The sequence below is a fragment of the Chinchilla lanigera genome, unplaced genomic scaffold (assembly GCF_000276665.1).
Source record: "Chinchilla lanigera isolate Chin_1 unplaced genomic scaffold, ChiLan1.0 scaffold00031, whole genome shotgun sequence".
NCBI lineage: Eukaryota > Metazoa > Chordata > Mammalia > Rodentia > Chinchillidae > Chinchilla > Chinchilla lanigera.
The window spans coordinates 4,132,072-4,149,543 of NW_004955432.1; the positions used below are offsets into that span (position 1 = coordinate 4,132,072).

The 17,472-nt window shown below is 40.7% G+C and overlaps 1 protein-coding gene across 1 annotated transcript in view; it reads right to left on the reverse strand.

Annotated features, from left to right (window-relative positions):
• LOC102013859 (zinc finger protein 709-like) overlaps nt 1–13,266 on the reverse strand; it is a 34,593-nt gene extending 21,327 nt beyond the window's left edge. The window contains exon 1 of the mRNA XM_013515924.1: nt 13,160–13,266. Within this exon, the coding sequence (XP_013371378.1) occupies nt 13,160–13,162 (3 nt within the window). The 5' untranslated portion in view covers nt 13,163–13,266. The remainder of the gene's footprint in view (nt 1–13,159) is intronic.
• Nucleotides 13,267–17,472: the final 4,206 nt, after the last annotated feature.

Consider the following 17,472-nt stretch of genomic DNA (forward strand, 5'->3'; position numbering starts at 1 on the left):
CCACTCTGCAGCCTCATTCATTGCCCCTCATTCGCTTTACAAGACTTTAGCCTTAACTCATTCCTTGCCAAACCACTCCACTCCTCCCTTAGCCAAGGATTGCTGGCTCTGTACTTCCGCATCAGCAGCAACCTACACAGCCATTCCAATCTGCACCCAGGCTGGAGCTCCTACCAATCTCACCTATCACCCTAAATAGGAAATGAAAGACACACTTGGCCCTCTCAATAGAATGTCTATAGCTACTTTCCCTATCAATAGGAAGACCAAAAACCAAACAAAAATCCCTCCAGAAAAGAGGTACAGCCCAGCTCCTCCAGTCCCATTTCACAAATGCTTCTAAGAATGAAAGCTCAGCTAAACACATACTTGGACCCACAGCCACTGACACTGCTTTGACTTTCCAAAGCCCTATTTGCATACAATGTAATCTGTCCTACGATATATAACTAGGACATCTACTTCCCCAACAGTGTAACCATATGTTACTGCTGCTGGCCTCATATGATCATGCCTGTTTCTGGATTCCTCGAATGCTCCATTCACTCAAGTGATCTGCTTTACTTATGCCTCCCTACTAACTGGACTGGCACCTGCACACTGACATATCTCATGCCAGAAACAGACACTGCTCTGGGAAACCGCATACTGCCTGTTTTTGATACAACCCAGGTCTGGCAATGCAGAGCTACACATTTAATTCCCCTTCTCACTGGTCTAGGTTACACTGCTACTGCAGGAATGGGTACCTCAGGGTTAACTACCTCTCTGACCTCCTGCCACACAATCTTAAAGATCTTTCCCACAGCCTTAGATAGAGAGCTGTCTCCAGTCTCACCTTAAAAAAGCCAAATTAGACTTCCTGGTGGTAATAACCCTCCAAAATTGCAGAGGTATAGATCTCATTGTGGAAAAGGGTGAGTTATGGGTCTTCCTTGGAGAAGAGTGTTGTTTCCATTCTAATCAAGATACAGTTTGAGATGCAGCCAAAAAATTAACAGAAAAGGCTTCAGAAATTCAACACCTGTCTCACTCCTGGACTATGTTTGGGGATGAACCTCATAGCTTCTTTCAGTAGCTGTCCCCCTCATCAGAATAATTCTCCTCCTTCTTTTTGGGCCATGCACTTTCAGACTTTTCTCTCAGTTTTTTCAGGACAGTGAGCAAGCGATTACCAACAAACAGATGCTGGCACTGACTTCTCTGCAATACAGCCCTGTTCCTCAAGATTTCTCTCCCTCTTAGGCTGTCCAAAGCACTGCATTTGTCATACCTGGTGTAGCCCTGAGAAGCTCTGCCCTCTTTCCCACCCCTTTCTATACAGAATAACAAGAAGACCAGAACATCAGGACTGCCCTGAAAGAGAAGAATGATCCAATATGAGGGACTCTCCAGTACTGGCAATAACTTGTCCCTGGTAAACAAAAAGCAAGGACAATAAAAAGTATAAGGCAGGGCTAAGGTCCCCCTGCAGTCCACTGGTGCCAGCTCTGTGCACTAACCTACGCTGATTGCCCCTACAACACTATACTCAACATTTCACCCAGATTTTTTGAGATTCCTTAAAATTGCACTGCCAACCTTAAAGCTTCTGTATACACAGCACCCCCTTTAGATATTTCCTAATATTCATTCTGATGTCAGCCTGCCTGTGGGTAGAGATATAAAATCTGATCTTCCCCACAGCTTCAGTTTCCAGGTGCTTCCTCACAGGCTGTTATCACAGTAGGCACATTTTTAGGCAGCAATTCTGATGCTAGAATGCCAATCACTGCTAAAGCAGCATGAGAATAAGTAATATGTTAATAAAAATGTTTTACTGGAAGAAGTCTATGAAGAATGAAATCGGGAAAAGTGGGCATATTATCTTAAGAGTCAGTGTCACCAAATGGTCACCTTTCTTTCAGATATACAAAATTCTAGGCGAGTATAGGAGAGTAATGAGGGGAACAAGATGAATAAAATGTACCTTATGCACCGAAAACCAATATATATCCAAGCAATCAGGGATAAAAGGAAAATTTCTGCCATGTATAGCGGCACATGCCTGTAATCACAGCATATGGGAGGCTGGTGCAGGAGGACAGCCATGAATTCAAGGCTCCCCTGGACTACATAGTAAGTTAAAGATCAGTCTGAAATAGAAAGTGAATCCCTGCCTGATACTCCCTCCCAAAAAATGAAAACTTAAAAAAAAACTGTCACAAATGATATCTTTCATTTATTTAAAAAATATATATCTGTAAAGTATAAGTCTATCAACATTCAAGACCTTCTAAGCACGATTGACAGCTTATATAGTACACATGAAAGACATTCAAACTGTATCCTTCATGGGACTGTACTATTACCAGATCAAATGACAAATGGATCTCAGGAAAGGAAGGCAGTTTTCAATGGGTCTACATGTATATAGAATATTGATTCATGATAGAGCTCACGTTATATGTGTCTGAAAGAAAGCAGAATGTTTCATTTATGCTCAGGGAGAAACAGGTATGTACTTGGAATCCATGACTGTATACTCTTCCATTCTATGTACGTAAGTTACATATTGAAATGGAAAGTGTTCAAGACTGGGGTATACAGGGTTAAGTTGCTAGACACAGGGACCTCAGGCTGTGTTGGAAACGAACACATACACAGTGCTCTGTAATCAACATAACCAAGTTGAGGTAGTCAAGGACAAGGGCTGCTGACTCCCACTATTCCAGAGCAATAAAGCTGCCAACCTTAAGAGACAAGACAGTTCTTATCATTGGCAAAATTTACTGCCTCAAGTTTTTAAACTGACTCCCACAGTCCTGCTCAGTTCCTGTGCTTGCCTCAGTATCCCTTCCCTTTGTTTGAAAAATCAAATAAATACTGGATTCTTGGAGAAGTTCTTGGTCTCAAACTCCAGGGAATCTCAAATTATGTTAGAGGGTTGCTGACCTTCCTGGAGCCCTAAAAATCATATGACTTGCCTCTAATTTAAGCCGTTTGCCCTTGCCATCCAATTGTTTAGAAGATTAGGGTTAGACCAAGACCCTGACAGGAAAGATAAATTTCAAAGGCTTCAGAACTCATAGAGCAACAATTTTTATGTGTGAAACAGTGTTTCCTCAGAAGAAAATCAAGTAACCATCAGAATTAGAAGGGTAAGTTGAAATAAATAAAATTATGGAAAATGTGACAAAAAGAACATATTTCCTGTGTATACAGTATAAAGATCTCACACAGGGAATAAAGTGAAATAAAAACAAATCTAAAACAATGACTGTATCTGGGTTACTTTCCTATCATTGCTGAGATGAAACACCTGATGCCCCAAAATAAGGAAGGAGAGGTTTATTTAGCTCAAAGTTTGTGGAGGTTTCAGTCCATACTTGGCTAGCTCTAAGGCAGGGTGGCACATGGCAGAGTGTAAAGGTTCATGGCAGCAGAAAACAGAAAAAGCAACAGGAGCAAAAAGGGCAAGAAGTAATAAGCAAGCCTCTTTCCCTCCCTTATACATATGTAAACTACCTGCTTCAGGCTGGGTGTAGCACTCACACCCATAATGCCAGTATTGGACCATGAATCCAAAGCTCTAGAAGCCTGTCCTATGACTGCATGAGGCTTTGTGGGGACATCCAGACACAAACCATAACAACGACAAATCTAACTCAAGAAAAAAACACTGACTAGAAAACAAGAACCTAATCTTTTTTGAGATAATCACCAAAGAAAAGAGAAGTGTAGAGAAACACAATAAGGAAGTAGACTTCTACAAGAATAGAGAATCAAGAGAAACACTCTACAGTCATTTCCTTTCTTTTGGAGTTGACCAGTGACTTCTTTGTACTGTCCAGGCAGTACCATGTGCTATTACTCCTGGAGATGTGACTGAAGTACTTTACACTTGAAAAATCCTGAACCACGTTACCAATGGAATGGATCAGAAATGTTTTGCCCTTTTTCACAGATGAGCACTTGTGAACAACAGCGCAACAAAACAAACTCTAAACATCCTTCTCTTTGTAATTTCTCTAATACCCACTTATTGAACTTTCTAAGGGAGGAAACTAAAGGAACATTGTTCACTACAGAATATTACACATGGTAAACTTGGGAAGAATCACCAAAGTGAGACAGTGATCATACATGGGTCAGGAGAGGTTGGAGTCCAGTAGGGTATCAATTACCTAAATATGCTCATCCACTGCCCAAGGCCCAATGATAAAACTTTCTAAGTATTCCAGGATATTTACATTGTTATTGTTAAACCTCACCAATTATAAAAATAAACTTTATTGCAAAATATTTTAAAACTAAATTTTTAAGACTAAAGTACACATTAATTTCTATCTGTTGGTCTGCATTCATACATAAAACATGATACATCACATACTGGGCAATAATAAGCAAAGCAGCACAGTTACAAACATGAGCCCCAAAGACTGCCAGCAATAGTGCTCAAACTCTATACTGTCCATTAGGATAACAGGTTAGACTGTCAGAGAAGAGAAAACAGGTATCAGAGCTGATCAATGTCTAGAGTCTGGGTAATGGTTCTAATGCTGTGCCCACCTGGACAGGACTGGTTGTTATGTTGAAACTGATGAGGATAAATTAAATAGCAAGCTATGCAAAAAGTCAAACTAGTCTATCATTGATTCAACACCATCTGGAGAAGCTATGTTAATGTGACACTGTTTAATTCGTACCTCAAAGTAAATAATGATTACATTGATCAGATAGTGATACAAAAAACAGGCTGGGGATATAGCTCAGTAACACAAGTACCTCCCAGGCAAGCACAAGGTCCTGAGTTCGATTCCCAGCACCAAAAAAAAAAAGAAAAAAAGAAGAAAATGATACAAAAAGTAGTTCTTTAAAAAGAACAGTCCTCAAAACATATTCCAGTAAAGCAGATCAAACTGCATGAGGAAAAGCATGAATGTGAAAAGAAAAATCACTGATTCACCACTAAATCTGAAGATTTCAAAACAACTCTATAATTGATAGCTGAAGAAGTCAGAAATGTGTAACAGAACAGTTAAAATTAACATACTTCATGGGGATTGTTATTGCATAATACTTTATCAAATAGCTACATAGTAGATAATCTTCTCCAAAGCACAAGAAATATTCACCTAAATAGGCCATGTTCAGAGCAACAATGAAGAACTCAATTTTTAGGGATATACATTGAAATGTGTTATGGACATGTACCCACTCCCTATAATGAATGTAGTAATTCTGTACTGCTAAGATGTACGAACTAAAGTCAAAATGAGAGAAAAAACCCACAGGAAAAAAATTAACATGTTCAAAGTAATGGAAATCATGCCAAATAGGCTCTCAGACCTCTTCAAATGAAACTGAAAACCAACAGCAGAACTATATTTAAAATACTCCTAAAAACTAGAGATTAAATCTCCTATGTTTACAGGATACATGCTTCAGATGGAAGGCTTGATTAAATATGAAGGGTTCCATAATGTATTAAAATAAATGTACAACATACTATCATTTCAGGTGCCTAAAAATAGGTGCTTCAAAAAAATTTAAAATAATATATATTTATTGGAAAAGAACAAAATCACAACATCAGAAAATTAGGGAACACATAAAAATGAAAAGCACACCACAGATAAAAAAATTTCTTTGCTCATTATTCATATAGGTATAGACAAAAGAGAAGAAATTTATAAAAGTATCAAAGGCATTGTTAATTAATGTAATCTATTGCATTAAAATTTACAAAACAAAGATAAAATCATATCAATGCATGCAGACAAAACACAAGAAAGATAAAAAACTGGCAGAGATGAAGGTGAAACACATAAAACTGTCTTCACTTGTATTGAAAAAATGGAAGTACCAACAAAAACATAATGGAATAACTAAGATACACTACCACAGAATACATCCCTAGCCTAATGTACAAAAATATACCATGTGATTATGCATCAGGTATAAACAAGTGGACTGGAAATTGTAAACCTTACAGCAGATGCAGTTGTCACATGGACTTTAACAATTTTACAAATGTTAAAAAACCCATGTATGAAAGAGGTTCAACACTAGGTATATCACCACATATATATAAGAAAATATAGTATGTGGACAAATATAAATAAATTATACCATTCTACATATTGGCAAAACAAAACAAACCACTTACCTGTAACATATTAGATGAAAATTTTAAATGGAAATTTTGTACAAACTGTGAACTTTTTCATTATCTGCATGCCAGCATTTTTTCTTCTTCTATCAAAAATTCTAATTCATTATCACTTGAAGGAAAATGACAGTAACATTTTCAATCACATTCAAAATTTTAAAAATTAAACCAACTTGAAAAAAACCAAGACAAGAGGAAATGGAGTAAATAAGTGAAGTGGCTATAATATCAATTTTCCTACAATCCTAAGGGCAAAAAGTTGAAGCAAATAAATCACAGATAATCTTTTTAGCACATTAATCTCAATTATTAACTCACTCAAAATTATTGACTCAACTAACAAGTGTACCTTTACATACTAAATAAGAGCTTTTTAAAAAGTAGCTGCTCCTTGTCTCCTTAGTATTTTACTAAAGGTGGGGAGGGGCATGTAGAGCATCTGCCTGTGTTCCTCCTCGAAGAGCTTCTCAGGTTTGTGAATTGCTCCCTCCAGTAACCTTTTAAGATCTTCTAGTCAGGATGAGGCAGAAAGCCTAATGAGGCCTTCTTTTATTCTTTTCCTACCTATAGACCTGTTTCCCCTACAAAAAAATTAAGTAAAAATGTAAAAAGGTTCAAAGTTGCCCGGACTAAAGGTCCTAGACTTAAGCCCTAGGACCACTTTTTTTTTTTTTTTTTTTGCACATAGGGTCTCCCTATGTAGCTGACGTGGAACTCACTATGTAGCCCAGGGGGGCCTTGCACTCACAGCAATCCTCTGCCTCAGCCTCCTAAAAGCTGCAATTAAAAGCAGGCACCACATCATGCCAATAATGCTAAATTTACAATTATTAACTTATAAAAAATTAAAAAGGGTTGAAGACATGTAGCACTCAATTTTGAGACTGTTAAGGTACAAAGAGCTTCCAAAATATTGATCTTGTGGCCCCCCGGGGGAAGTTAGGAGAAATCAGAGATGCACAGGCCATGACCACAATTGATTTGTTCTCTATGGTAAATGGTAAAACATTTACTTCTAGTTTTTTCTTTATTTCTTCAGAAATGAAGATTTCTCTACTCAATTTTCAACAATCTTATGGTTAGATCATGAAAATCAATTTTTAAACCTTTGAAGACATTTCTATTGTATACAGAAAGAATTTGCAAGCGGTGCAGATGAGGGAAGAAGCCTACTTGTTCACTGCAGTGCACACATGAACTCACACTCGGTGTTCAAAACACTCCTGACCTTACACAACCCCCATGTTGCCCATGCAACCCAAGGTGGTTCGCTCCTAGGGGCTGATGCAGGGAATCAGGAGAAGTCAGGAAATTGCAGTCTGGGCCTGCTCACACCCTGCTTAGCCATCCTCAGAGTGAAATGGTTCTCTTGCCCACAGGCTCAGTCCTGAGCAGAGACTCGATACTCCCACTGTCAGTGGAAAGTTGGCCTTTAGCTTTTCACAATTTCTCTTTCCAATTCAATGTGTATTCTTTGCTGAGCACTAAACAATTATTCACCAGAAAATTGTGGGGCCAAATTTTAATATACCCCTAGAGCCATCACGATTCAGACAGTTTCAGAGCCCCATCCTAGCATGCTGCTCCCAGTGAGGGTGGAAATGCACGTGCTATTGGTTTTCTAAGTCACCATCCTGATGTTACCAATGGGTGGCACACAAAGTCACCCTGTTGACAAAAATAAATACTGACTCAGAATGGTTTATGATAAGGAAGAATACTGCTCAGAGAATAAAGACAGTCTGAGAGAGCTAACTGCAGAATTCAGCAGGGGTTCAGATGGGGCACTTTTAAAAGAAGTACAACACATGCAATTAATCTCAAGGTTACATATAATTGGGGCAGAAGAGTTAAAGGATGTCTTACAAAGTGGGCCTCATGCATTCTCCATGGAAACAAATGTGTAACTTTCAAGATATGAAAACACGTAGTTTGTGATGTTGAACTTAAACGAGATACTGTGATCTGGGTATCTAGCTTGGTGATCCACACCTGTGATCACACCACTATGGGGGCTGAGGCAAGAGACTCACAAGTTCAAGCTCAGCCTGCACAACACAGTGACAACCAGAATCAACATTTACAGTAACAATAATAGAAAAATAAGAGGGCTGAGTGTGTCTCAGAGGGCAGGTCCCAGGTTCAACCCCAGTACCACAAGAAATACCCTGTGTTCTTTTCTGTCCTTGAGCAACACCCTTAATGTTGAAAATGGCCCTACTCCCAAAACTGTGATGCAAATTTAATGCAATCCTGATCCAAATACCATCAGCGTATCTCACAGAACTAGAGAAAACATTTTAAAAATTCATTTGGAACTGGAAGAGACCTAGAATATCAAAAGCAATTCTGTGCAACAAAGGCAAGTCACGGAGCATCACATTACTTGACCTGAAATTATACTATGAAGCTACTGTGATAAAATCAGCACGGTACTGGCAAAAGAAGACCTGAGGATCAGTGCAACAGAATAGAAAATGTACACACAACTCTAAAAACACTCAATCATCTAATCTTTGACAAAGGGGCCAAACACGCTCACTAGAAGATAGTCTCTTTAATAAATGGTGCTGGAAAAACTGGCTTTCCACATGCTGAAGTCTAAAACTAGACTTGTCTATCATCACGTACTAAAGTCAAAATGGATCAAAGATCTAAATATTAAAACTAAAACACTAAATGGACTGAAAAAGAAAATACGTACAAATCTTGAAGACAAAGGTGTAGGCACAGTTCATGAACAAAGCCAGACTGCATGGGAAATACTACAAAGTATCAACAGATAGGATCTCACTTTATTAAAAAGATTTTGCACAACAAAAGAAATCAACAACACAGTGACAAGATAACCCCCAGTGTAGGAAAAAAGTTTAGCCTATTGTCCCTCAGACAGAGGATTTATATGTAGAACATAAAAAGAAATGAAAAAAATCAGGCCCACAAAATTCAAAGACCCAACCCAAAAGTGAGCATCTGAGATGAATATATATACCTCACAGATGAAGAAATACAAACGTCAAGAACATACATGAAAAAATGTTCAACATCACTGGTGATTTGAGAAATGCAAATTAAAACAACACTGAGATTCCACCTCACCCCAGTAAGAATGGCTATCATCAAGAAATCAACCAATAACAAATGCTGGGGGGCTGTAAGGAAAAATAACCTTTTTCCACTGTTGCCGGGAGTACAGACTAGTACAACCACTGTGGAAATCAGTATGGAGATTCCCCAAAATCTAGGATTAGAGGTCCCATTTGACCCAGCTATTTCCCTTCTGGGTAATTTCCCGGAAGATTTAAAAACATCATATAACAGTGATATATGAGCACCAATATTTATAGCACCACAATTTGTCACAGCTAAATGTTGGAAAAAACCCAAATGCCCATTAAATGAGGAATAGATAAAAATGTCGTTTTTTTATATAGTGGAGTACTACTCACCCATTAAGAAGAATTTTTTTTTGTCTCTTGTGACAGGGTCTTGCTATGCAGTTCAGGCTGGCCTTGGACTCACTTTGTAGCCCAGGCTGGCCTCCAACTTACAATGATCCTCCTACCTCAGCCTCCCCAGTGCTGGGATTACAGGTGTGCACCACCATGCCTGGCAAACCCATTAAGAAGGATAAACTTAACACTTTTATAGGTAAATGGATGCAACTTGAGACCATACTCTGTAAAATAAATCAGACTCAAGTGTAAACACTGTATTGTCTCCCTGGTGTAAGAAACTGAAAGAGTAAAAATAAGGTCTAAAAAGTACAATAGATATTGTGAAATGGGAAGAAACTGATCAAGTGGAAAAAGGACCTAGGATGGGGGAAAGGGGAAAGGATGGAAAGGAAAAGGTAACAAAATGGAGGTCAGTTATACTATTAGTGTCTCTCAGCTCATTGAAAAGGTTTGTGTTAATACAGATTAATGAAAATTTTTGTTTTTCTCCGGTACCGGGAACCGAACTCACGACCTTGTGCTTGCCAGGCAGGCGCTTTGCCGCTGAGCTAAATCCCCAGCCCCTAGATTAATGAAAATTTTAATGCCCATACATTATACTCTGAATAACTACTTTAAAGATAATAATATGCAATACATTTCCTATCATTTTGTTATTAAAGTTCGTTTTGCCTTTTTCCCATAAAAATGTACAATAAATAAAACATACATTAGATAATATACGTGAACTTCTTTAAAGGTTCTGCAAATACTTCAAATGTACAGTATCCTTTCAAAAGAGCTCTAGATGTTCATTTCACTCTGGTTCTTCATTTAGTTGTGTCAATATGATGTTGTATTGTAGAAAACACCTTCTCAAGTTCCAATGGAAAATAAAGACTTCACGCTGAGAATTGATCTCAAACACAACCACTCATTTATATACTTTAAGTCTCCAACTGGACCTGACTCCTCAGCCCCCACCCTGATTGCCAGCAGAAGCAGTGCTGTCTGCAGGGAACTCAGCTTAGCACCCAAAGCCATCATCCACAAGCAAGGGAAAGCAAGTAAGACAGGACAAGAAATTTTGAAGGTTCTGGGACATCTGGAGATAAATTTGCATCTGACACTTCAAAGGACTCTGCAGACTGTGATGCAAGACTGCCAAAGACCTTGAACCACAGATGTTCACTGGCATCTTCCTGCCTATGGTCCACAGCCTTCTCTCTACCCTGATAAAAAGGGACACATGTCTCTTTGTTGGGGGCAGATGGTCTCCCTGTCTGAACTCAGGGACAATAAATTCCATGGCATGTTGCCTTTACACAAGCCTGGTGGTCTCTGCTGGTTACATATGTTATAGACAATATATCCATTTTCATAAAATTATTAAATACAACATGTATTCATTCATTAAAATCTTTAAAATCTTCAAGGAGAAAGATAAACATACATTGAAATAGAATTGGAGATTATGTGATTACTTAAGGAAAGAAGTATAGACTTGGATATATATGATGATGCATATGATACAAATTCTTCAAATGACATCTTGAATACAAGTATATGTTTAATACCACTAAATCAACTATGTGGAGGACCACCTGGCCAGCTCTCCTTGAAAGAACAGCATTTCGCCCTACCTCTGTGTATTGATATGGAGAACTGGCTAGGACATTTCCTTATCCCTTCACTTGGTTTTAAGGGATTCAAAAAGGTCTAGCCAAGGTGCAGATGTGCAATCTTTGAAGCAAGGTGAAATATCAGTGATGCCCACCTACAGCTCCAAACTAACTTGTGTGAGCTTGGCCAGGAGACTTCAAGCTGGGCGCTGAGAATGAGCCTCAAGAAAAGAGGCTATAAAAAAAAAAAAGAAAGAAAAGAGACTATGACTTCTCCGGGCATGGATGACACACCAAAAGCACAAACTCCAATACTAGGTACTGCCCAAATCTGTGATATGCAGATTACTTTCAGCATCTCTCTCTTCTCTCTCTGTACATTGCAGAGGTGATTTCAAGCCTCCTACCTAGCCCAACTCACCGCATTCAAGTACACACCCTCCAGCCACTCCCCTCTTCACAAATTAATAAAACCTGGGTTTGGCCCTGGGTCGAGGCCTTTGTTTCTGTTAGCCAGCCTTCTAGCTGGACTTAAGACCCCTTTGACTCCCCACAATTACAAATATGCCTTAGTGTCCTTATTCTCACTATGTGTTGCATTGGAAGTGGTTGACTGGAATGAATTTACTAGAATTCCACCAACTTTTCCATGGGATTACTAATGTGGATTTTTCTGGACCCAGAAGGGCTTTCTATAAACTGTATATGTTATAAAAATCTTCTAAAATCCCTTCTGCTGTATTTTTCACATTTCAGATAAAGGAGAAAGGGGTAGAGGTATCCTTCTCATTGTGTGAAACATGCTATACAGTTAGTTATTTAAGTCTGAATCTCAGACATGGAGACACATTCAATTTATAAGGAATTTCAAAAAATATTACTGATTTACTCAAACACATTAGGTAAGGCTGGCGCTACCAGTCAAGAGGAAGAGGTAACTGATCATTCCACCATGGTGGTAAAACTGCTCCTACTACAGGTCAAGTGAATCTGATTTTTGCATCACAGTCTTGTAAAGGTGAAATCCAGAAAAAAACATAAAGTTATTTTAACACTGAAAAAAGAATAACAGTAATTCCGCTCAGCAAAGAAATACTGGCTAAAGTGAACAAGTAGATGAAAAACTGCACAAAGGTTTGTTTTTTTTTGGGGGGGGTTGTTTGTTTCCGGTACCGGAAATCGAACTCCGGAGGTCACGCTTGCCAGGCAGGCGCTGTGCCGCTGAGCTAAATCCGCCCCCCCCCCACAAAGGTTTTTTGATTTCTACAGGAAATAAGAAAATACCTAGAAAAACAAATGACGGACTATATACATAAAAATGGAATCTTCACGAATGTGAGCACATGTTAGGAGTAAATAACGCAGAGAAAAGCTTATACAGTAAAATAAGAGAAGCGCATGAGAGCAAGCATAAATACAAGGACACTGGGGGCTGGGGATTTAGCTCAGCGGCAAAGCGCCTGCCTGGCAAGCGCAAGGTCGTGAGTTCGGTTCCTGGTACCGGAGAAAAACCAAAAACCAAAAAAAAAAAAAAAAAAAATACAAGGACACTGGAAATGCGCCCACGCGCTCTGCGGTGTGTAGGGAAAGCCATCGACCGCAAAGTCAGGCGGACCCTCAGAGAAGCTGGAGGCAGCGTGTGGCCGGCGTGGGCGAAGACGTGCGACTCGGGGCGCGAACGCTCCCACTGTGCACCGCACCGCACTCATGCTCTAGGGCGGCGGAACCAGGAGGATCCTGCAGCACCGACACACGGAAGCCCGGCCGCGCTGCTGCCCACGGCGGGCAGGAGGGACAAAGCGGGAACGGTCCGGGAGCCACAGGCCGACCCTGGGCTCACGGACCGGGAACCCCAGGCCACCGTGGCCGCTGCCCGCCTTCCCGGCTCCCTCCGCCCTCACCCCTCCCGCCCCGGGTCAGGGTCGCCGCGCCGGCTGCACAGTTACCATCGTGGGCTTCTCGGAGCGCCTCCCTCGCGGCTGGAGCTGGCGAGAGTCAAGGAAACAGGCGGCCTCGCCAGCACGACACCAACTACGCACTTCGTGCTCAAACTTCCGTGCAGTGGTGCCGTGACGCAGACGCGGCCCTTTGTAACGCTCCACCTGATTGGACAGTTCAGAGAGCCCCGCTGATTGGCTCCTGCTCCATTGCCCACCCTCTGAGCTGAGAGTGACAGCAAAACCAGATCCCTCCCCGTCAGTGCCCCCAGATCTGAGTGCAAGTTAAAATTGTTGCCGAAGTAGAGCAGAAATGTGAAACTCCTGTTAAGTAAAAGTAAAATATTTTGTAAAGTTCTCAATCATGTAAATAGATTGAAATGTTGTGTGCCAGAGCTAACACGACTTTGAGAGATTCCATTGTGAAATGAATGGCGCACTTGGCTAGAAAGTACTGAGACGTCCTAGTGGCTGGTAAGGCTTACTGTCTCTCAGAAAGGGAAATTTCTGATTCTTGTATCACCACCACCAAAATATAATTCTGCAAACCAGTAACTAAATAGAAGCATGGCAAATGTTTCAACAGAAGATTCACTGAGAAGGGAGACTGAGAGGCTGATTACTACGTGAAAAGATGGCTAGTCCCGCTTCTGTTCATGGAAAGGCAAACCAGTGAATATAATCTTCTAGGTAATAAATAAAAACAAAATGAAAATCGGCAACAATAAAACTGTTTTAAATTCTGTCAAGGGGTGGGGCGTGGTGGTGCACTTCTGTAATGCCAGCCCTTAGGAGGCTGAGGCAGGAGGATCATTGGGAGTTGGAGGCTAGCCAGGGCTACAAAGTGAACTCGAGGCCATCCTGAACTGCATAGCGAGACCCTGTCTCAAAAATAAAAATTCTGGCAAGGATAAAATTAGAAAGCTGTTTTTCCACATATGATTAGTTTAAATGAATATTAGAAATAGGTAGAGTAATCTTTCAAGTTCCAACACAGTTGAAAAACTGCAACTCACTATTTCCAGTCACAGTACATAGACAAGGGAAACACTTTTACAGTTAGTGCACTAGGAGACTTGGAAAGGGCTGTTCATTACAGCATTCACTAACTGCATGGTTGTACTTGACTCTCACAGCTGCAGACACTTGTGCAGTTGCAGGACTGTGTCTTGGGTCCATGCCACAGCTGGAGGTGATGCAGAACAAAGCATCAGTTAGGTGCACTGGGGTGCAAGTCCATGCCTGCTTCTGGGATCAGTTAGTTCTGAGACTCAGACCATAGCAGTCTTAGTTACTTCCTTTATAACTGAGACAAAATACTTCCCACCCACATGTTAAAGGGGGAAACATCTATTTTGGCTCATGTATCAGTCCATAGATTTGATTGTATATACTTATCTCATTCAATTAATCAATGTTGATGTACATTAGGTGAATAATCTCTAACAGGGAGCAGAGATTGCTGTCCAGTAAATTGAATCTGAGACCTATGATTAGCCTAACTATAGAGGGGCCGCCAATATCACCTTGTTTCTTGAGCTGCAGAACACACTGGCTTGTGGCTCCCAGATACTCAGAATAGCTGTAGTAAGAGAGCTGCTAGTGGCAAGCAGCATGGTAGTGGAAAGAAGCTGCCTCCTCTGTAGATGGCCTTGGGGGTTTGTTTTTTTTCTGCAACAAGGCTTTGATATGGAGAAGTTTGCTGGATTCAGACTAAAATATACACATATGAAGAAAATATGAGAAAAGAGTTTTAAGACAAACTCATTTGTGTAGTCTTGTGAAGAGGGACTTACTTCATTGTCCACTTATTTAGTTCAAACACTTAGTGTTGACATAAGGGAGAAAAACTCCCAACCTGAACAATATCTGGGACAAGTTCATGTTCTCTAAAATTGAAGAAGGAATTTTATAAACAAAGGAGGTTAAGAACAGAATATATTTACTGATTAAAAAAATTCTGTCCAAGAGAGGCACAAGGGGGCTCAAGTGGGTTGCCAAGGGCCTTGCCCTTCCCAGGGACTTTATAGAGCAAAACCATGATGTGAGGTGGGTCCAAGGTAGGGGGAAAATAGGAAATTACAAGGTGGGCATGGGGTGGGACAAAACTATTGTCAGCCAATAAGATTACAAGTATAATTGTTCAGGTAAAATTGAGTAAATTGTGATCAAATGGGGAAGCGAGTCACATAGCAAGCAGGTATGAATACAGAACGGGCTTTTCCTATAGGAGGTTGGGCTGGTGACTCTTTCTGGCTTTTTAAAGGTGATTGCTACCTACTTAAAGTCTCAATCCCTGATGTTCACACCTAGAAAGGTATGTGCATTTGTTTAGTTTTCTGTTTTGAAGTCTGGCCCACATCAAATACATCTCCATTCACAAGACATCTTGTCTTTCATGTTGGCTCCTTCCAGGGCCTGGTCTTGTCTGACTGCCTATAATATTTCTATCTAACTCAGCTGCCTATAACACTGCCACATTGTGAGGTGCATATATAGTGAGATCTTTACCTAAAGTCAGCTTGGATGCCTCTGGAACTAAGAGAGCTACAGTTGTCATTGCTCTAAGGCAAGAGGGCATCCCTTTGCTACAATGTCTAATTTATGACTCAGATACCCTTACTGGCTGTTGAGTGGGTCTCCGATCCTGTGTGAGCACTCCCAAAGCCATACCTTGCCTCTCATCACCATATAAATTGAAATGGTGTCCTGTGGGGAGGCTTAGGGCCAGGGCATTTAGGAGAGCTTGTTTCAGCCTCTGGAATGCTGTTGGGGAATCAGGTTTCCAGGTTAAAATATGAGTATCTGCCTTTTGGGCCTCTTTTATAAATTGATAAAGGGGTCTTGTAATTTCCCCATATCCTGGTATCCAAAGGCAACAAAAGCCTGTGATTCCTAGGAATCCCCTTAGTTGTTTTAGGGTCTTGGGCTGTGGGAAGGAAAGAATTGATTTAATTCTTTCTTTTGCAAGCCTTCCCATTGCCTTGGATGTGATGAGTCCTAAATATTTTACCTCAAGACTGCAAAGTTGTGCTTTAGATTTACAGACCTTATAACCTTTGTGTGCTAGAAAATTTAGCAAAGGACAGGTGCCTTGGCAACAGAGCTCTTCTGAGGGGGAATATAAAAGAATGTCATCTACATACTGTAAGACTGTGACCTGGGAAAACTCAAAGCATACCAAGCCATAGGAAAGCACTTTCCCCAAAAGATAAGGACTATCCCTGAATCCTTGGGGAAACACTGTCCACATCAACTGAGAGGCCTGGTCATGAGCATTTTCAAAAGCAAAGACAAACTGGGAATTTGTATGTAAAGGAAAGCAAAAGAAAGACATCTAACACTGAAAACCACCTGGCATCTTCTGGAATCTGAGAAAGTAGCATGTGTGGGTTAGGTACCATTGGGTGAATTGGCACTGCCTCATTTATTAACCTAAGGGTCTGTACTAATCTCCATTCCCCATTGGGTGTTTGAATTCCCAAGATTGGAGTATTGCATGGGCTGTTATGGGGCTCAAGTAAGCTTTGTGCCCTTAGGTTTTATCTATTATAGGTAGTAATCCTTTCTTAACTTCAGGTTTTAAAGGATATTGTCTCGGTTAGGAAAAATAGAATCTCTGAGATGTATCTGTACTGGAGCAGCTCTTAATACCCTACCTGGGAGCTGGGGATTTAGCTCAGCGGCAAAGCGCCTGCCTGGCAAGCGCAAGGTCGTGAGTTCGGTTCCCGGTACCGGAGGGGGGGAAAAAAATACCCTACCTATTTTGCCTTTAGTTACCCATACTTCAGGATTTATCTCTGTCTCCACAAGAGGAAGTCAGTGTACCTGACCTGAGTGCATATGTATTACAGTATTTAAGTAAGATAAAATATCTCTCCCCAAGCAAGGGACTGGACTTTTAGGTATTATCAAAAAAGAATGTGTAAAAAGAAAACCATCCCAGGTACAGCCTAAGGGTTGTGCAAAATAGTGAATTACCTCCTCTCCAGTGACTCCTTTCACTGAGGTATAATGGCTGGAAGGAAGGCCAGGATTGAAAAGGACAAGAGACTTGTGCCAATGTCCAGCAATAGGCTGGTTTCTTTTCCCTGTATAGTCATGATTACCCTGGGCTCCTCCGTGAAGATGATAGTTTAGCCAGAGTGAGAGGGCAGAGAGCGCCCTGGGGCCCTTCATTCTTGCTGGACCAACTGGTAGGTTGGGTCTGAACTCTGGGGCCTTAGCTTCAGAGGGCAGTCTAACCTCCAGTGGTCACCTTTGCAGTTAGGGCATGGCCCAGGGAGCTTCTTAAGGCAGTCCCTCTTAAGGTGGCCTGGCTT